This window comes from Leptonychotes weddellii, chromosome 4 (assembly GCF_054177405.1).
Source record: "Leptonychotes weddellii isolate Sample4059 chromosome 4, ASM5417740v2, whole genome shotgun sequence".
Classification (NCBI taxonomy): domain Eukaryota; kingdom Metazoa; phylum Chordata; class Mammalia; order Carnivora; family Phocidae; genus Leptonychotes; species Leptonychotes weddellii.
In genome coordinates this window covers 16137205-16158503 of record NC_138372.1, presented here as the reverse complement: position 1 = coordinate 16158503, position 21299 = coordinate 16137205, and the positions used below count along the sequence as shown (strand labels likewise).

Below are 21299 nucleotides of genomic sequence, written 5' to 3'. Positions count from 1 at the left end.
GCATCAGGCTTCCTGCTCTGGGGGAAGCCTGCTTCTCCCTCTCCCACTCCCCCTGCTTGTGTTCCCTCTCTCGCTGGGTCTCTCTCTGTCAAATAAATAAATAAATAAATAAATAAATAAATAAATAAATAAATAATCTTAAAAAAACAACAAAAACGTAAGCTTCAGAAAGGGGCCCGCCATAGTAGCATGTGTCTCTTCGTTTGAGCATTTGATAAAGGATTTGACCTTGAAGTAGTTGCTTTACAAGATCGTAAGGAATTTGTTAGCCTGCAAGATATTATGACAGTATTCTGCCTCTGGTGGGTGGCATGTTTTAATTATAGGAGAGAATATATGGAGCATTTATATCTACTTAATTTGCAAGAGGCAATATTTTCAAGTTAGGCGGCATAACTTGGTGATTAACAAAACAAAACAAAACCAGCCTCCTGAGTCATGCAGACCTGGCTTGGAATCTGGGTTCTATTGCTTGTTCATTCTGATTTTATACAAATTAACCTCTCTAAGCTTTAGTTTTCCCACCTATCACACAGAGATGGCAAGAATAATGTTACCTGCCTCACAGGGTTATCGGGGGTATTGAGCAGACTATTGCTTAAGCCCCTTGGCATTGTGACTGGTACATAGTAGGTGCTCAGTAAATAAATATGTGGGCCAGAGACCCAGATCAGCAAGCAGGTGATTACAGAGCACAGTGAGAAATGCTGTAGCAGGGCATACCAGGTCCTGTGGGAATCCCTAGAGGGACACTGGGGAAGGCTTCCTGAAGCAAGTGACATTGAATTTGGGCAGCTGAAAGGAGGTCTGGGAGTATTACAGGCAGCAGGCGGTATAGTGAGAGGGCTCAGATGATGTCAGGAATAGGGGGGTGGGGTGAGAGATAAGGCTGTAAATGGCAGGAGCAACAAGATCGTGCAGGACCAGCTAGCCATGAAAGAAAGTTCATCTTTCACCCAGAGAGCAATGCGGACCATTGGAGAGCTCTAAGCAGGGCCGTATCAGATCAGACATGCAAGACTGGGGGCAGGGAGACCGGTGAGGAGGTGAGAGGTGGCTTGGCCTGGACTGGGGTTGGCCTGGAGAAGGAGAAAGTGGCCATACTGGTGAGACATTAGGAGACAGTGATAAGACAGGACTGAGTGGAAGTTGGTGGAAGGAGATGGAGAGGATGACCCCGACGGAGTACACGGTGGTAGCTTTCACCAAGACAGGGACAGAGAAGGAGCCAGAGCCGGGGGCAGGGTACAAGAGGATGAGCTCAGTTTTAGACAATGTAGAGTTTGAGAGGTCTGTCTGTGAGATAAGCATCTGAAACCATCCCACGGGCCTTTGGATACATAGACCTTAAACTAGAAAAGGGTCTGAACTGGAGCTAGAGCCTTGGAAGATGTGGTAGCCTCAGTGATGGTCCCCAAAGATATGCAGGTCCTAATCCCTGGAACCTATAAATATTATCTCATATACCAAAAGGAATTTTGCAGATGTGATTAAGGATCCTGAGATAGGGAAATTATTGTGGATTAGCTGGGCGGATCCTAAATGTAATCACAAATGTGCTTATAAAATGGAGACTGAGGGAGATTTGACTGCAGAAACGAAAGCAGTATGATATGACACAGAAGCAAGATGCCCTTGAAGATGGAGGAAGTTGACTATAAGCCAAAGAATGTGAGAAATGTAATTCTAGAAGCTGGGAAAGGTAAGGAAATGGATGCCCACCTACTGTCTCCAGAGGGAGTGCAGCCTTGCTGGTACTTTGATTTCCATGCTGTGAAACTCATTTCAGACTTCTGACCTCCAGGACTGTAAGAGAATAAAGTGTGTTGTTTGCAGCCACCAAGTTTGCAATAATTTGTTACAACCCCAGTAGGAAACTAACACAGAAAGCATCAACATTAATGGTGTGAAGGAAGCTGGTGGGGATGGATGAAAGTGTCCAGAAGGCCTGCGTGGAGTGAGAAGAGTAAAGGGGTCTAGCAGAGAGCTCCCAATGATTCCAGCATTTAAGATACATGCAGAGGAAGACCATCTGAGAAAGGGCCCCGAGGAGCAGCCAGAGAGGGAGGAAGACCACCAAGGAAAGTAACTGTCTCAGAATTCAAAGGAAAGAGTGTTTCAAGAAGGAGGGAGTGGTTAACAGTGCAAAATACTCCTAGAAGTCAAGCAAGAAAAGTGCCTGTTGCCTTTCAAGAGAGAGATCCTCGTTGACCTTGAAATAACTCTGGAGGGATTCCTGCTGAAAGCAAACTGGAGTAAGTTGAAGGGTGACTGAGTTGTATTTCACAGCATATTTGTCCTATCTCCTCCATCAGACTGTACACAATTTTTCAACTTTTAATTCTATTACACAAGAAGTATATGCTCCTTACAGAGAAGTTAGGATATACAAATTAGCCAAAAGAAAAAATTACTCATAATGTCCTCAGCAGGTAGTATCTTAGTGTATATTTTTTTAGTGTTTTTTTCCTATGTAGAGTATGTAATACTCTCAATCACCTTATGGAGTAAAATACTATTAGGCCACTTTAAGAGTGGAAAATTTAGGTTTGGAGGAGCCTGGGTGGCTTAGTTAAGCCTGGGACTCTTGATTTTGCCTCAGCTCATGATCTCAGGGTTGTGAGATCAGCCCCGTTGGGCGTGGAGTCTGCTTAAGATTTTCTCTCTCCCTCTGCCCCTCCCCCTGCCTCTCTCTCCCACTCAAAAAAAAAAAAAAAGAGAGAGAAAGAAAAAGAAAATTCAAGTTTAGCGAAGCAAGCATATTTACTCAGCTGCACACAGCTGGTCGACTGCAGCCATCTGGATTAGAACTCCGATCTATCCAATACCAAAGCCAATATTCTTCATCGCAGTGCTTCCCTGACTTTTTTTTTTTTTTTTTACCTGAAGAAATCCTTTCCATACGACTTCAGGCTCCAGAACAAAACCTAAATGGATTTCTATCCTGAACCCCGTTCCTCATCCACCCAAGATATAGGTGGTTCCCAACAGGCAAGGGTTAATAGTGGGGAAGAGTGGCCGTCTTCAGCCGGGTGGACAGTGAGCAGGGTTGAGGAGTGAAAGGCACCATACTGAGCCCAAGAAGAATGAGGGCACGGTGAGAGGGTCCGCAAAGGGCGAGCGGGTTGCTCAGCGCTTATTCGCTACACGCACGTGTTAGTTTTGTTTGTTTTTTTTTTTTAAGATTTTATTTATTTATTTGACAGATAGAATGAGAGAGAGAGCACATGAGAGGGGGGAGGGTCAGAGGGAGAAGCAGACTCCCTGCCGAGCAGGGAGCCCGATGCGGGACTCGATCCCGGGACTCCAGGATCATGACCTGAGCCGAAGGCAGTCGCTTAACCAACTGAGCCACCCAGGCGCCCCACGTGTTAGTTTTTTTCCTCGCAACATCACAAGTTAGTGGGCAGCAGACTTCTCACTTTGCAGAGAAGGACACTGAGGTTCCAAGAAGGAATGTACTTTCCCCCAGATCACACAGCTACCCAACGGCACTGAGCCACACAGACCCCGCAGGGGCCGAAGCCAAAAGGGGCGGGTGAACGGCTCTGAGCCGAGGCCGAGAGCTGGGTGTGAGGAGCAAGGGAGTGGTGCAACCGGGAGCGGAGAGGGGGGCCGAGACCAGGTGGGCCTCCTGGAGAGATGGGGGCCGGAGTCGGGGTGAGGCTGAAGGGGCGAGGTCACGGGGGCTGGGAACGAATCCGTAAGGGAAAACACAAAGCGCGTGCAGGAGGGGCGCGGAGATGGGGCACCCGGGCGGTGGGAGGGAAGCAAACGTGGGAGGCCCAGGAGAGGGATGAAAGGGGGCGTGGCCGTGGAGGGGCCGGGAGGGAGAAGCAGCCGAGAAGCTTCCAGGGAGGCCGGGTCGGTGCAGAGGCACGACAGAGCTCTCAGGGGCTGGGCGGGCTGGGGGCGGGGCTGAGGAGCCCGGCGAGAGGCGGAGCTCTCGGGCTGGGCGGGCTGGGGGCGGAGCTCCCGGGCTCGGAGGCCTGGTGGCGGGGCCGAGGAGCCCGGCGAAGGGCCGGGGGCGGGGCAGTGACTCAGGGGCGGAGTTCTCGGGCTGGGAGGCCTGGGGGTGGGGCTGGGGAGCCCGGCGAGGGGCCTGGGCCGGGCTGTCCAGGCTAAGGTGGTGGTTGGAGGGGGAGCCAAGAGGCTGGAAGGCCAGGGGCGGGGCGGCGCGGAGGGGGCGGGGCGTGCGGAGGCCCCGACGGCGCTCGGCGGGCTGTGAGGCCGGCCAAGCTCCGTGCAGCGAGCGCCCCCCGCGCCCCGCTCCGGCAGTCCCGGCGCCCCTGCCCCGCGCCCGCCATGCCCGAGCAGCTCAGCGTCGCCGAGTTCCTGGCCGTCACCGCGGAGGACCTCAGCTCCCCGGCCGGGGCCGCCGCCTTTGCCGCCAAGATGCCCCGGTGCCGGGGGGCGGCCCTGGCGCGGGAGGAGGTGAGGAGGCCGAGGCGGGAGGGGTCGGGGGTCCCGGCAGGGCTTCTCCTTGACCTTTACGGGCGTGACCGGAGCTGCGATGGGCCTTACCGCGCCCCAGAAACCTGACTCCTCTCCTGATCTGTGAGAACCGAGTGCATCTCAAACTTCGGCGTCCTCACTGTCGAGTCCCGGGGAGGGCCCGAGGGACTTTTTGTGCGGGTGGCCTTGAGGTCATCTCGATGACGGACTTCACAGGTCGGGGTCATAACCCCAGTGCTCTTGTTGACCCGACCCGTCGCATTCGTGTTTGTTCAGCGCCTCACTGCATCTGTTTGGGTTTTCATCTTCGGAGCCCCACAAGTTTGCTCCACAAGTCACTCCCCTCCTGGAAAACAGGCCTTCCCGCCTCAGTCCTGAACTTAACTTCTCCCCGGCTGCAGGGAGGCCCCCTCCCCCTGGCTGCTGGTTCTGAGATTTGGCCGGCGCTTGTGGAATGAATGCGAGTGAGAAGGCGCCAGGAGCCGGGGTTCACCTTGGCCAGGCTGTTGGCAAGTTTGTAGTCTCCCCTCCCCTCCCCTTTTCTCTTTGTCTTTCCCAGCAACGCGTCCCAGGCCTTTTCTTTCGCCCTTGCAGGCTGCCCCACCCCATTCCCGTCTGCGCTGGAGTTCATTCCTCTTCTCCCGACCTGCTGCACTCTGCCGGGCCTCCTCTGCGGGGACTGTTCTAGGGCAGACACCCTGTGGCTTTGGGCCAAGGGAGAATAATGTGGTTGTGCATCCCCCTTTCAGAGGATGCCCCGAATTGGGTGGCATTTTGGACTTCAGCAGGAGCTCTCATCTTCCATCCCTCATCATATAAGAGTATTGAGCCCCTACTGTGTGGCACATACAAAGCTCAATAGTACATAATACCCTGGGCCAGTGTCTTGAGGAGTATCTCCTTCTCCGCCTCTCCCTGGCAGGCTGAACCCCCATCCCAGAGTGTGTGTGCATCTCTCTCTAGGGGTGATAGAGGATTGTGGAAAGAGCATTGACTTTGCGAGAGGCAGAGCTGTGTTCAAATTCTGGCCCTGCAGTTTGCCAGCTGGGTGAGCTTGGGTATGTGACCTGATCTGTTTGAGCCTCACTTTTGGCAGCTATAAAATGAGATAATAATGTTTACCTCACAGGGCTATGGTATTATATGTCAGTGAGTGTAAAGCATGCATCTTGATAAATGGGATGATTATCAGGTTAATTGATGGACCTTTTTAGACAGTGACCAGGTCTCTTGTGTCCCCATTTCTCTCACAGAGCCTAGCCTAGGGCATTGCACATAGTAGGGTTACAGGCTTTCATTAAAATAAGAAGCAGCCGGGGTGCCTGGGTGGCTCAGTTGGTTAAGCCACTGCCTTCAGCTCAGGTCATGATCCTGGAGTCCCGGGATCGAGTCCCGCATCGGGCTCCCTGCTCGGCAGGGAGTCTGCTTCTCCCTCTGACCCCTCCCCCTTCTCATGCTCTCTCGCTCTCAAATAAATAAATAAAATCTTTAAAAAAAAAAAAAGAAGCAGCCGATGACCTTTTGGCTTCTTTCTTCGGGCAGAACCAGTAACTTGGAGTCCACCGCCTATGAATGTGGATTCTGTGTTTCTGGGAGGTTCACAGGGAAACTGTCATCCTGACTGGAGGGTGCTTCCTGAGGGTTGTCTTCATAGCCTCACATTTCGTGACCTGGAAGAGTTCAGTGCCACTGGCATCCTTAGGCCTTTCACAGTTCACCCTCCTCTCCAGGTTGTTCATTAAAATGTTAAATCAGAGCAGGAGCAGGAGAAGGGACTGGACTATGAACCTTTCTCCAGGGACAGAAATGCCCATTTGTGCCTCTGCATCTGGCCTTGCCGGGCTGGTGTGTGTTAGCACTTGTGTGTGCTGGGGAACGAGCGGAGGGGGTGGGGGGGAGTAGCAGGGAGAGCCCTTGGAACGGGTCTGGAGGCTGTCGTAGACTCTGGTCAGGGCTCAGCTTTGTGCCAGTTCAGGCCAGACAAAAATCCGGCCTCGTTGGCCTTCAGGACTTTGGTTTGGTGCATGCGAGTGAGGGTTTGTTTTTACAGCAGAAAGCCTGGAGCACCCAAACACAGCTTTTCTCTTCAGCATTTCAGTGTCCGAAAAGTTAGAATCTGACCTTTGGATTGGACTTTCCTGAGGTTTCCTGTTTGATTTTGCATTCATGTTTCTATTTACGTGCAGTTTGATGCTGGCATCCGCCGACCCCCTACTCCCCAGCTCCCCCACTCCACCCCTACCCCCATTCTGGGCATGACTAACCCACCCCCAGGCTTGAAGCTCCATTTGGCTGAATTAAAAGGCAACATTCTTAAAGCAAGTCTTCCAGTCCCCGCTGGTTTCCTGGGAGTAACTAGAGACTCTGTCCTGGGACTTGCAGCCCTTTTTTGCAGTCCTACTAGGAGGGACTCTGGGCAGGTGAAAACTAGAATGTCAGCATTGAGCAACCATTTAAGATAGAGATCACCTAGAAACTCTCATTTAAGTTGGAGAAACTGATGTCCAGAGAGTACAAGAGACTTTTCCAAGCTCCCACCTCTGGGTAGTAGAGGAATTGACATTGCCACCCAAATATTCTAACCTCTGGTCCTATTCTGTTTCCTTCTAAAGTGCAAATGCCTGTTCTCCGTATGTAACTTCTCTGAACCTCAGTTACTCCACCCTTAAAATGGGTCTAATAATCCCTCCTTGCTTTCCCCTCTAGGTTGTGAAAGTTTTTTGTTTTTAATTGTGAAACAGTATACAAATGTGAGGGAATATTAAGACAAATAATCATTCTGTCAACCACCTCTTTCCTGTTCTGGGCCCCTTTCCAGTCATCATCTTACTGGTATTCACAAGAACACAGGTGAAAATGGGCCCAAGAAGGTTAAGGCAGCCATCTAGTGTCCCATAGTGTGTCTGTCTGACTCTAAATGTATTCTCTATCCAGTTCTCCATGCCATTTCTGGGCTAAGCACCAAGGACACAGAGATGCTGCTCTGGTTTGCTGGCTGGTTGGGGAGATGTGGCCTATCTTAGGGAGATAAGTAGGAATCCCAGGAGTCTGTCCTGAGTGCCTAGAGAAAAGTACAGAAAGGTGCCATAAGAGGCCAGTGGGGTGCGGGAGTGTGAGAATAGTGAAGACTGGTGCAGTCAGGGAGAGCTTCCTGGAGAAGGTGACTTCCAGATGGGTCTTGAAAAATGGAAGAACTCCATTATTCAGTGGAGAGGGTAAGTGAGTGAATTTGGAGACTGGTGGGAAGAGAGCATATTCAGTAACCAAGTAAGCCACTTTGACCAGTGCTGAGAATTCATGCTGTATTGTGCATCTCAAACTACTAGTGAACTTATATCTCCTACTAGATCTTAGATAAAGCAGCCTTCCACAAATAGGAGATCTTCCAAGGCTTGTGTCTCATATATTTATTTGAAGGTTAATGAAGTTTTAATTGCACAAAGGACATGATAATTTTTTATTAAGTTTTAAATTTTAATCCCAATATAGTTAACATATAGTGTTATAAGGACATAATCATTTATAATTAAAACATATAAAAACATGAAAGAAAAGGCAAAAGTCACCTCTGATCATGCCTCACAACCCTTATACTCTCCCCAGAGGTAATTGCTGTGGAAATGTGTGTTTCCCAATACATTATCATAAGGGGGTGGTGGTTAGGAGGAATGTTTACCTCGATTAGTATCATGTCCTATATTACATAGCTCATATTTTATTGGAGTCAGATTTTTCGTTTCCTTTGTGGTTTTGTTTTTTTTTTATTTTTTTATTTTTTAAGATTTTATTTATTTTTTGACAGAGAGACAGTGAGAGAGGGAACACAAGCAGGGGGAGTGGGAGAGGGAGAAGCAGGCTCCCCGCTGAGCAGGGAGCCTGACACAGTGCTCGATCCCAGGACCCTGGGATCATGACCAGAGCCGAAGGCAGACACCTATCGACTGAGCCACCCAGGCGCCCCTTGCTTTTTTTTTTTTTTTTTTTTTTGAATCTTGCTTTAGGAAGAATTTTGTTGCTAATACTCTTATGACTTATATCCTGCTTCATCATTTGTCTTTATTTGTTTTACAAAAAAATAATAAAGATTATGTAATCTTCGAGATTGTTTGCAAGAAACATAAGCCCTCTCAAGCTGTTTATGTTGAAGGGAAACTTGTTTTAAGGAATTAGAGGTGCCTCCTGGGACCGAAGCGTGGCAAGTAATAGTAGACCACACCAGGGCCTCACTTGAAGGCTGGGAAGTCGTCACGAACAAAGGCAGCTGCTTCATCATTCTGACTCCCTCCCCTGTGCTTCTTTCTGCACATCTGAACAGTGCTTTTGCTCACTTGTCATCACACAGGCCCCAGAAGGTATCATACAATCTTCTGGGGAAGAAGGCGGCTTCAGCCCCCACATTCCCGTGACCTCACTGGTCTCGTGTCTGAAGGTAACCAAGCTGGTCTTTGTGTCCCACTTCCCCGGTTCCTGGCGGAGAGGTTGATGGCCTGGCTCAGCTTCTGGATTGGTTCTAGAAAATGGGTTTCCACCCCTGGTTTCATGTAGCTACAGAGACCTGTGCTTTGGGAGGGAACGCTTCTCAGAGAAGAGGGGCAGAGCCTGGAAAGTCCCTGCCCCCCCCCCATCCATGGCAATTGTGCTTTGTTTGGCACATTCTAAGATCCAGGGAGAGGCATGGTGCTCATCCTGCTTTCTGCCTACTTGGTTATCCAGGTGTAGATGGAACCCTGTTTGGAAAGCTCAGGTTTAGTGGAATTAAAAAGATGGAGAGCTAGGGGCGTCTGGGTGGCTCAGTCGGTTGGGCATCCAGCTCTTGATCTCAGTTTGGGTCTTGATCTCAGGGTTGTGAGTTCAGGCCCTGAGTTGGGCTGTGTTGGGCGTGGAGCCTGCTTAAAAAAAAAAAAAAAAGATGGAGAGCTAGAGGGTGTAGCATGACTTGGAAGGCTGTGACTGCCAATTCGTCACTTCGGCTTTTTGCTGGACACTGGGGACCAGTGAACCCAACCATGTTGTCCAAGGAATGGATGACGCCAGTCCTGCTGAGGGACACAGCAGCCAGCATAGGGCCTTTGGGACTGCTCAGTGCCAGGGCCCGTATTATGCACTGGGTGGACACACTGCTTATTAAAAGAAATACAGGCCTTGCTCTCTTGTGCTTACAAGTCTTCTGGGCAAGACAGCTAGTAGACAGATTAACAAGTAAGTAATTGCATGTTGTGATAAGGGGCATTGAAGGCTCATCCTCCTGGTCAAGGCCTTCCTTGGGGTTTGGTCCTGGGTCCTCATTTCTTTGCATGCTAGCCCCTCCCTGAGCAATCTCATCAACACCCATGGCTTCGGCTCTCTCTCTTCTTTAAGTGACTCACTCACACATTGGTATATCCAGCCCAGACCCTCGTGTTCAGCTGCTCACTTGGCGGTTTCACTTAGAAATCTCAACATGTCCAAAACCACACTCATGACTTCCTCCACAGGCTGGCCCTTCTAGTATCCCTTCTCCGTGAGTTATACCTCCCTTTATTCTGTTAACACCAGCCAGAAACCTTGTACCTCCACACACATCCTTCATCACCAAGGGTCACCAGTTCTATAAACATCTCCGCAGGCTACCCACTTCTCTACATCCCGACCCTGGTCCAGGGGTCCAGACCACCATCACCTCTCCCCTGGTGTACTACAGTGGCCTCCTGATTTGTTTCTCTGCTTTTATTCTAGCTCAGTTCTCCCTAATAGCACTGTATCTCTCCCCTTTGCAGCACATATCATAGATATATTTTGTATTTATCTGAATGATGTTATTAAAATCTGATTTCTCACTAGATTTTGACCTCCATGAGAATCGAATCGAATCTCAGCACTGTACCCCTGGTATTTACCATAACACCATAGTAGGTGCTCAAAAAATATTGGTTGAATAACGAATAAATAAAAGAAGAAAACTAAAAAGGAGCATTAATAGAGAATAATGGTGTGAGGGTGCTCCAGATCAAGGGAACAGCTTAAGCAAAGGCCCTGAGGCAGTAAAGAACCTAAAGTATCTGTGATATTGAAAGGAGGCCAGAGGGGCAGAAGCTTAGTGATGAGCAGATGGAAGAGCAGGACCAGCTGAGTTTGGGAAGGCAGGCAGGGGCTAGATCATATTCAAGCTTGTAGGCCCTGGTAGCAGGTTTGGATTTTATCTATTTTGCAGGCAAGCAGCATGATCCAATTTCTATTCTAGAAAGATCATATCAGCTGCCGTGTGGAGATCAGATCAGAGGGAGCAGGAGAAAACTCAAGGACGCTGTTGCAGCTGTTCATGGAAGAGATGATAGAAGTGTGGCTAGGGCCGTGATTGGTGGAGGAGAGAAGTGGACAGATTTTAGAAGTATTTTATAAGTGGTAACGTCAAGACTTGTTGATAGAGTACGTGGTGGGGGGGTGGTCAAGAACGGTCCCCAGATTCCTAAGGAAGAGTGTCATTTACCCTTTCCTAGGAAGGGGAAATCTGGGAGAGAAACAGGTTTGGGGGAAAGTCAGGAATCCTGTTTGTACAATCTTATAGGTCTTTGAGACATCCAAGTGGAGATGTCAAGAAGGCGTTTGGATATCTGAGTCTGTTTGTTTGTTTTGGATATATGAGTCTGGAGATGAAAGGAGTGGGCTGGAGATACACATTGGAGAGTTGTCAGAGTTGAGATAGTGAGTATCAAACCTGGATCTGTGTAAGATATCATTCGCAGAGCGTCTAATTCAGCAGCTGTATCTTTGTTAGGCCTCTTATTGCAAGCAACAGAAACCAACCTGAGCCGCTTCACACAAAAAAGGAGTTCACTGAAAGGGAATATTCAGTAGCGCACAGAATTTCTGGGAAGCTGGAGAGCTGGGCTGAGGTGGCAGGCAGGATCTCAGCCAAAATCACTCCACTGAGCCAGTTTGGCAAGGACAGTGCTGCCATGCGCTAAATGCCACAGCTTGTTACTGCCACCGTCCTTGGAGACTGGGCTCCTTCGTTGCTGTCGCCAACAGCATGAGAACGGACCCTCCACTCTCTGCTCCTGACTCAGAGTCTGCAGTGAGTGCCTGCTCGGCCGAGCCTCACTCACACACCTGGAGCTGCAAGGGAGTCTGGAACAGCAAGAATTTAGACTCAGCTTTTGCAGGAGGCAAGCTCTGCCAGGACTTGCACCTCAAGTAATTTTGCAGATGGAGAAAGGAGATTCAGACACCAGACTGGCAAAGAGTGGCACATGTCCTTGGCCGGTTTGCCAGCAACCATGGAGGTGTCTGGGAATCTGCATTTTTTTTTTTTTCTTAAAGATTTTTTATTTATTTATCTGACCGAGAGAGAGACCGCGAGAGCAGGAACACAAGCAGGGGGAGCGGGAGAGGGAGAAGCAGGCTTCCCGCCGAGCAGGGAGCCCGATGCGGGGCTCGATCCTAGGACTCTGAGATCATGACCTGAGCCGAAGGCAGATGCTTAACCCACTGAGCCACCCAGGTATCCCTATTGATTGATTTATATATTTTTTTTTTTTAATTTTTTTGTTAAGATTTTTATTTATTTGACAGAGAGAGACACAGCGAGAGCAGGAACACAAGCAGGGGGAGCGGGAGAGGGAGAAGCAGGCTTCCCGCGGAGCAGGGAGTCCGATGCGGGGCTCGATCCCAGGACCCTGGGATCATGACCTGAGCCGAAGGCAGACGCTTAACGACTGAGCCACCCAGGTGCCCGGGAATCTGCATTTTAACCAGCACCCCAGGAGATGCTCATGCAGGCGGTCCATGGACCACATGTGCTCACATTGCATTGGTTGGTGTTGAAGGCTGAGGGAATGGATGAGATCACCCAGGGAGAGGAATGAAGAGAGCCCCAGGTCCAAGCTCTGGGGAGCTCCAGGGCTGAGAGATTAGGAGGGGAAGAGTAGCTAATGAAGGAGGCTGAGAAGGAGCTGCCAGTGGGGAAGGAGGGAACTCAAGAGGGAAAAGTGCCCCGGAAGCCAGGAGAGGAATGTTTCAAGGAGGGAGCCATGCTCAGCTCAGTCAGATGCTGCCTAGCTGTCCAGAGGCAAAATAGGAAAATGGCAGACATAATGGAGGTGGTTGAAGAACAGGTTATGAGCAGGGCCAGTGCTGGCTTCCCCTCTATACTGGCCTGGACTGATTTGAGCAGCGGGCCGATGAGTTCTCCTGGGATGGGGAACAGAGACGGGGGATGATGGCTGGGGACCTGTGCCAAGAGGGTTTTCTAGGATGGCCTTAGAACGCAGCCCCGGCTGAACCCAACCTCTTCCCATACCTGCCTCTGTACAAGGGCAGAGGGCCTTCCCGGAGCGTTCGCCTCAGGCCCAGCCTTGTAGAGTCTTCTCCCCTCTCTAAATTTCAGTCTTCAGTGTTCACTTCCTTGCCTGCCATTCAGCTGTTTTGGGCCACTGAGGTGAAGCGAGCAGGTTTGAGGACAGAAACTGGAACTTCAGGGCATGGCAGAAGGAAAATGCTTTTTCCAAAGGCAGTTTGGTAGTCTAGTCCTCAGACAGATGTTGTTGCTAGAAGATCCCTTTTTTTTTTTTTTTAAGATTTTTATTTATTTGTTAGAGAGAGAGTGAGCGAGCAGGGGGAGGGACAGAGGGAGAGGGAGAGAGAGAACCTCAAGCAGACTCCCCACTGAGCATGGAGCCCAACGCAAGGCTTGATCTCATGACCCTGAGATCATGACCTGAGCCGAAACCAAGAGCCAGAGGCTCAACCAACTGAGCCACCTAGGCGCCCTGCTAGAAGATTCTTTCAATGGGACTAGTGCCTGGGCCCAGAGCACATGAGGCAGTGAGGCCCATGGAGGAACAGTGAGTTCCCCAGGCTCTGGGGCAGAGCCCTGGGCGCCCTCTGTCCTGGGAACATTGTGACTGGGCCTCACTGGGGTCAGTGAGTGGGCCTCACTGTGGAGGGTACGGGAGGCTGACCTGGGAACAGCTGCTAAATGCTCTCCAACTCAGCTGGCTTTTGACCTTGACTGAGCTTTTAAGAACTTCAGATGCCATAGGCTCCACCCAGACCCACTTTATGAGAATCTCCCAGGGGTGAGGCCTGGGCAACTGAGCAGTTCAGAAGTTCCCCAGGCGACTGCTGAACAGTCAGGGTGAAAACGATTGTGGTAAGCTATGGCATGCCCACGTAAGGTTGCTGAACTTACCGAACACGGCTGTGTGCAGAGGCAGAAAGGTAGGTTCTGAGGGCATGGAGATGACAAGACAAGGCCCCAGTCTGGAAAGGTGAAGGACTTATGCCCATGGAAAGCTGGTGGACAACCCACAGCATACAGAAATGTGGCTGAGGTCTATGGAGAGAGTCCAGGGACTGACGTCAGACAAACCTGGGTTTGAATTCCCATTGGCTGTGTAACCTCAGGCAAATGACTTCACCTTTCTGAGTCTCAGTCTCCCCATCTGTAAATCATGGGCAATGATAACTATCTTGTGGGGTCGTTCAAGGGGATTACATATAAAGCATCTGGTATATCCCTGGCACGTAACAGATGCTTAACTTTTTAAAAGTCCCTTTTAGGGGCGCCTGGGTGGCTCAGATGGTTAAGCGTCTGCCTTTGGCTCAGATCATGACCCCAGAGTCCTGGGATCGAGCCCCAGGTCGGGCTCCCTGCTCAGCAGGGAGTCTGCTTCTCCCTCTTCCTCTGCCTCTCCCCCTGCTCATGCTCTCTCTCTCTGTATCTCTGTCTCGAATAAATAAAAAATTCTTTAAAAAATAAATAAATAAAAGTTCCTTTTACTAAAAACACAATTTACACCTAGCTAAAGAGATCAGGAGCCACACAGGGAAAACGAGGTCATTGCAACAGGGATGAAGCCACTCCAAGTGAACACTAAAATTGTCTGGGCCATCCTGGCACCAGAGCCAAAAGAGGACTCTTGTGTCCGCTGCGGGTGTCCAGGAGTGAAGAGCTGAGCCCCGTTCTGGACAAGGCAGGTTCTTCCCTCAGCTCTGCTCTTTGCTGCCTCTCACCCGTTCATTTCTTCATCAAACGTTTATTGAGAGCCTCCGTGAGTCTCAGTCCTGACTACACGTTACAGTCCCCAGGGTTGCTTTTAGGTAGATTTCTTAAAAGTGAGATAAAATTCACCATTTTAACCATTTTAAAGCATGCAGGTCGGTGGTCTTTATTCACGGTACTGTACAGACACCACCTCTTACTCCAGAACATCTCCTCACTCCAAAAAGAAATGCCGTGCTCCTTAGGAGTCACTCCCCACTGTCCCCTCCCCCAGCCCCTGGCCGCTCTCTGTCCCTCTGGATTGGTGTATTCTGAATATTTCATGTCAGTGGAATCCTCCAATATGTGGCCTTTTCGGTCTGGCTTCTTTCAGTTAGCGTCATGTTTGCAAGGTTCTTCCATGTCATCTGGGTTGCTTTAAAAGCAATAAAAATAGGAACAGCAAACACAGCAGGCAGTGCTGTAAGCGGTTCCCAAATCTCACCCCTCTAATCCCCGCAAGGAAGTGAAGGCACAGCTTAGTAAACGGGGTCGCCAGATAACATGCAGGATGCCCGTGCAGTATCTGGGACGTATTTATCCTAAAAAATTATTCATTGATGATCTGAAATTCAAATATAGCTGCACGTCCTCTGTTTATATTTGCTGTGTCTGACAGCTCTACTAGCAGTAAGTGGCAAAGCCAGGATTTGGACTTGGCAGTTCAAAGCCCTTGGGAGTGCTTGACCTCTCACTCCGTGGGTCACGCCTGACTCTGATTTAACAGGTCTCTAGTGAGGCTCTGGCATCCTTACTTTTTTTTTTTTTAAGATTTTTTTATTTGTTTATTTGAGACACAGAGATACAGCGAGAGAGGGAACACAAGCAGGGGGAGCAGGAGAGGGAGAAGCAGGCTTCCCACTGAGCAGGGAGCCCGACGTAGGGCTCGAGCCCAGGACCCTGGGATCATGACCTGAGCCGAAGGCAGACACCTAACAACTGAGCCACCCAGGCGCCCTGCATCCTTACTTCTTGAAGTGTTCTAGGTGATTCCCCTGGCAGCCGGGGGGTGTGGGTCTCAGGGCCTGGGAGTACAGAGAAGATGTTTGCTGGGCAGGAGAGCTAGCCTGCCCCCCTCCCTATACGCAGGGCACTGGGCTACGGGCTGAAATGCCTGACTGCATGCAGTCCTGTGAGATAGATGCTGTTATTATCCCATTTGACAGATGGAGAAATAGAGGCTCTGAGAAGCTAAGTCACTTGCTCCAGGTCACCCAGCTAAGACTACCGGAAGAGAATTTGGACCTCAAAACAGTGTGATGTGAAAGCTGGAGTCCTGAGCCCTTGCTGCTTTTTCTGTGTTCTCATAGGGCCTTGCTAATATTCATCCATTCATTCACTCAGTTATTCATTCCACAGATGTTTGTGGCTACTCAAGTGCTGGGCCCTGCGCTGGGTGTTGTGGATGCAAAGGCAAATGAGCCAATCCCTGCCCTTTGGGTCTTCAGCCCCAGAGGTCAGACATGTGTGGTACAAAAGGGCCACAAATGCCCCGATAAAAGGCTGACGTGGGCACAGGGAAGCATAAAGGCAGGAGGGATGGGTTCTGGAGGGGCCAGTTCTCTTGAGGTAGGGAGGTGGTGACCTAAGCAGAGTCTGGGAAGACTTTAAGTGTCTGCAAGGTTGGATGGGGGAGGGACTGTCCAGGCAGCGGGAACAGCATGAGCAAAGTCTTGGCGGCTGGCAAGAGCCTGGCATGTTGAGGAAATTGCAGAGCTGGGTAGGACTGGGGTTTATGGGATCAGTGATTGGTATCCAGTTGGGCGCAGGGAGGGGATTCATCCAGGCCAATAAAGGAACTAGAGAATGGGAGGCAGGGGACCTTTGGCTCCTCTATCCAGGGAGGGCAGGCCAGGCTGTCTGCAGAGTTGGGTGGAATTCAGGGCTTGGGGCCAGGAGTCAGACGGGAATCTAAGGCGATCGGTCCGGCAGAGTTCTTGCTCTCTTAGCTCATCGCTGCCTAGCAGTCTCCCGAGAAAAATCCCAGCCAGGAAACTTGGGGTTTGCAGAGGCCTCAGCTTACGTTGAGGGTGCGGCTCCCTTCCTGCAACCCCTCTTCCTCCCCACTTCCCACCACCCTGCAAGGGGCAGCTGGTGAGGCCGAGCAGCTTCCCTGGCTGGGGAGACATCTGCAGGGGCCCAACTGAGGGGGCCCACGGCCAGTCACGGGCTCCAGCAGCACAGGAAGGAAAACAGCGAGAGGCTGAGGGACCCTGAAATAATAAATGTCCGAGCTGGCAGGAGCCTTCCACATCCCGCCCAACCCCTTCGTTCCAGACTCCAGATGGGAGCCGAGGAGTCAGTCCGGGAGGGAAGGAGACTGAACAAGGTCACAGCAGGGGCAGGGGTAGAGCTGGGCCCGGGTCCTGGCTCCCAGGCTCTGCAGTTTAGCTAGTGCAGGGGCTGCGGGCAGGCAAGGCTAGGACCCCTCCACATGGGCGATGCAGAGGGGAGCTGCAAAGAGCCCTGCCCTGCTCTCTGGCATCTCCTTCTGACTGCCCCAGCCCGGACTCTTGGGTCCTGGGGGGCGGGGGCCTTGCTGTCCAGATGAAAACCATTTGGAGACGTGTTCTCGCTGGTGCCTGAGGTTGGAGCAGCCTTGCAGGATACGATGAACAGGACTCCAAGTCCCAGAACATTGACCTGGAAAGGGATTTAGCACTCATGTCCATCAACCCTAAGGTGTACAGATGGGGAAACTGAGGCACAAGAGGAAGGAACGTGCTCAGAGGGACACAGAGGGGCTAGTGGCAGAGGCAGGCCTAAATTCAGTCCCTTTCCCTTCCTTCAAAATGTTTCTGCATTACCTCTCAAGATGCCTGACATCCACTGTTAGAAAAAAATATGGCCTAGGGGCTCCTGGGTGGCTCAGTCGGTTAAGCGTCTGCCCTCAGCTCAGGTCATGATCCCAGGGCCCTGGGGTCGAGCCCCACGTCGGGCTCCTTGCTCAGCGAGGAGTCTGCTTCTCCCTCTCTCTCCGCAGCTCCCCCTGCTTGTGCTCTCTCTCTCTGCGCCAAATAAATAAATAAATAATTAAAATCTTAAAAAAAAAAAAAGAAAGAAAAAATATGGGCTAATTTAATCTTCACAGTAGTGCTCACAGAGATAACAGGCTCAGCCAGGTGGGATTTACCTCATGGTTTGCTGTAGCATGATAGTGAGAGAAGGCTCTGGAAATTAAGGACTCTACACTTCTTGGAGCTGCCTACGTGACCTTGAGCTAGGTGCCTAATCTACCCCAGCCTTGGTTTCCTCATCTGTAAAATGGGAAGGATGATAACTACCTCTCAGGGCTGTTGGGAGGAACAAATGAGGTAAACATAAACTGTCTGCCCCAACGTGATCACTCAGTGAGAAGGGGGGGTGGTTGGATTCATGTTAGTAAGTAGACTCACTCTGGGACCTTGGAATCCAAGTCCTTCCTGTTGTGTGTGATCAGCTTTGGGTTAGGCTGGGCTGTGTTCCCCATCACCCTGTCGTGCCTGGAGGATGAGTCTGCACCCCTTTCTCCCACTTGGACACGGGTCTGCAGCCAAGCCCTAGAGCTGATCTTTCTACCATAAGAATTTACCACATCACTCCTGTCTTGTCCAGAGCCCTGCAGGTGCTCCCCTTCACCTGTGGGGTAAAACCTAGGAGTTTGATTAAAAGTGTGGACTCCGGAGCCCGACACCCGGGGTGTAAGTCTAAGTTCCACCACTTACTAGTTGTACGACCTGGGCAAATACCAAAACTTCCCTGGGCCTCAGTTTTCTCATCTGTAAAACCTCCTGGGGTTATTGATAGGATTACATGAAATGGGACAAAGTATGTCACATGTGGTAGAGCACGCAACTCCTGATCCTGGGGTTGTGAGTTGGAGCCCCTCGTTGGGGATAGAGATGACTTAATAAAAGCATCTGCTCAGCTCTCACTGTGAGCTTGGTCTTCCAGTGGGTCATTCTGGGCCCTTCTCGGCCCTGAGGCCTCACTGTTCACCGCATCCCCCTTGGCCCTGGTAAGTGCTGCTCCGGGAAATTCCTGGCTGGTCCCCAAATGTGGGAAGCGTTCCTACCCAGGGACTTGGCCAGGCACCTCTCCTCTCTTAAAGTCGTCTTCCCCTGTCTCACTTTGCTCCATCAGTGTCTCCTTGTTTTTCAAGGCCCTGGAGAAGCATCACTTCATCTCAGCATGGGATGGGTACTCTTTGTCTGTGTCCCCACACAGGCTTCTCTCCTGCTCTGGGCTCCCCAAGGGCCTCCTCAGCTACTCGAGATTGTGTCCTGTCTCCCACACAGGGGACCTTGAGGGCAGGACCCGAGCTGACATCCCTCTCTCCCCAGCACCCATGCAGGGCCTTGGGGACAGCTAGGCGCTCAGTATGTGTGAATGAGCTCGTTACTATGTGCCAGTGACTCGTTAGAGACCTTATCCCAGCTCCTCCCTCTGTCCCACTGGGTGGAGAGGGGCAGGTTTGCAGATTTGAGCTTCCCGAGCAGACACCATTAAGGGTGTGGAGTTGAGCTGGGATTGCCCTGGAGGTGGGATACTGGAAATACTTCTCAGTCCCACCCTTTCCCTTCCTTGCTGGCCACCCAGGAAGGGCCCAGTGGGGCTCCCTGCCTTTCTCTGGATCTGGTGGTTGAGCAGGTGGACGAGAAAAAGCAAACTTTAGAGCCTGACATGAACAGGACAGCTCAAGTTTGCATGGGCTACAAACTTCCCCGGTCTTTATATGATTTGATTCTCAGTGGGGGAGTGACTGGAGCAGAGGTGACTGTCATTCCCATTTTGCAGGTAGAGAGCCTACGGCTGAGAGGCCCTTGCTCAGGGTCTCCGAGTGAGTGAGAAATTGGGTCTGGAATAGACCTGCCTCCACATCCTGTGCTCTTTCCACTTATGTGCCCTTTTGTAATCAGGCCACAGAGCGTGGAAGCTGCCCCTAGCCAGCAGGTCAACTGTTACCCCTTCCTGCCTGCTCCTTGAGGACCCTTCCACCTGATCCTTGCCCTCCATTGGCCCTGCGCCCCAGGCCCCTGGCTCCCTCAGGCCAACTTCTCCAAACCCACTCTTCCATCCCATTCCCCTTGTCGAAAGCTATACCCAGACAGCTATCCATTGAAAAGAATCAGTCCCACATACTAAGGTGTCAAGGGCTAGTTTCAGTAACTTAGTTGCAGTGGTTCCCTACCTTTCTGAATATAAGAATCCCTTGTCGGGGCGCCTGGGTGGCTCAATCAGTTGAGCGTCCGACTCTTGATCTCAGCTCAGGTCTTGATCTCAGAGTTACGAGTTTGGGCCCCACATTGGGCTCCACGCTGGGTATTGAGCCTACTTAAAAAAAAGGAAGGAAGGAAGGAAGGACCCCTTGTCTTCTTGTATTAACTCTTTACTGTAGAACTTTTCAAACATACACAAAAGTAGACTCGCCCAGCTTCAACAACTATTAATATTTTCCCAATCTTATTTTTTCATCTACTAGCCTTTTTTTCTGACTTTATGGAGAATTCGGAATTGTCACAGAGATGGAACAAAATGATAAACAACCTCCATTTACATGTGACCCAGTCCTGCCCTGACCACATCCCCACCTGCTTCCCCGACTCTCATCTTACTTTGAAGCAAATGCCAAAAATTTGCTTAAATTCCAAAAAATGTTTTAAAAAGCAAAGTAAGGTCCATGCATTGCCATTTGTCAGTGTGTGTTTGGAGCCCCTTATGATTTCTCCTCCATCGTTTTTTGTTTCATTTTTTACGATCCCCTTGTTAAAGAAACCAGTGGTTTTTTCTGTAGTTTCACATGGTCTGTGCTCACTGCCGCATTCCCCGGGCGTGGCTTCACGAATTTCTCCATCTGCATTTCCCGTACATTAGTAGTTGGATGTAGAAATGAGAAGCCCCCGAAGTTTTTTGTATGGGGTTGGTTGGTTGTTGTTTTGGTTTTTTGTTTTGTTTTGTTTTTTCGTTTTATATATCATTTTGTTAAATGTTTTAGGTGTAACTTGGCTTACTCATTAAAATATAGTATTTTAATTTTCACATTTAATATGTAGTACATATAATTTAATCTTCTTTGTGGATATGAAAGCTCAAAGGAGCCAAGATTCTGCCCCCTCACGGGGGGACTCCCTTTTTTTTTTTTTTTAAGATTTTATTTATTTATTTGACAGAGAGAGACACAGCGAGAGAGGGAACACAAGCAGGGGGAGTGGGAGAGGGAGAAGCAGGCTTCCCGCCTAGCAGGGACCCTGATGCGGGGCTCGATCCCGGGACCCTGGGATCATGACCTGAGTCGAAGGCAGATGCTTAACGACTGAGCCGCCCAGGCACCCCAATGGGGGGACCCCTTTTTAATGTCAGAGTTTCATTGACCTTCCCACAAAGTCATACTTTTAGTATTGCTTGAGAAATTTGGAAAAGGACAAAAAGTTACCATGAATTCAAGAATGCTTTTTAAAAAAATTATTTATCTGAGAGAGAATGAAAGAGAAAGCACAAGCAGGGAGAGGGAGAAGCAGTCTCCCCAAGGAACAGGGAGTCCGACGTGGGACTCAATCCCAGGACCCTGGGATCATGACCTGAGCCGAAGGCAGATGCGTAACCAACTGAGACACCCAGGCGCTCCACCATGAATTCGAGAATGCTTTTAAAGACTTCTGTGTCTTATTGATCATAACAGCTGCATACAGGTTGGAATGTGGTCATGCTAACCTGTGAGGCTTTTTTTTGTTGGTCTCTAGTGCTTCCTGTAAGTGTGGCTTCATAGGGCCTGGGGAGTAACTCTGTGGATGTCCAGGGTCTGGGGTCCACAAACTAGAAACGAACAGGGGTTAGAGTCTCAAGG

The 21299-nt window shown here is 50.4% G+C and overlaps 1 protein-coding gene across 1 annotated transcript in view; it reads left to right on the top strand.

Moving 5' to 3' along the window:
• The first annotated feature begins 4179 nt into the window (after window positions 1–4179).
• The window catches only part of ASAP3 (ArfGAP with SH3 domain, ankyrin repeat and PH domain 3), a 47025-nt gene continuing 29905 nt past the window's right edge, over window positions 4180–21299 (top strand). The window contains 1 exon segment of the mRNA XM_081817730.1: window positions 4180–4434. Within this exon segment, the coding sequence (XP_081673856.1) occupies window positions 4306–4434 (129 nt within the window). The 5' untranslated portion in view covers window positions 4180–4305.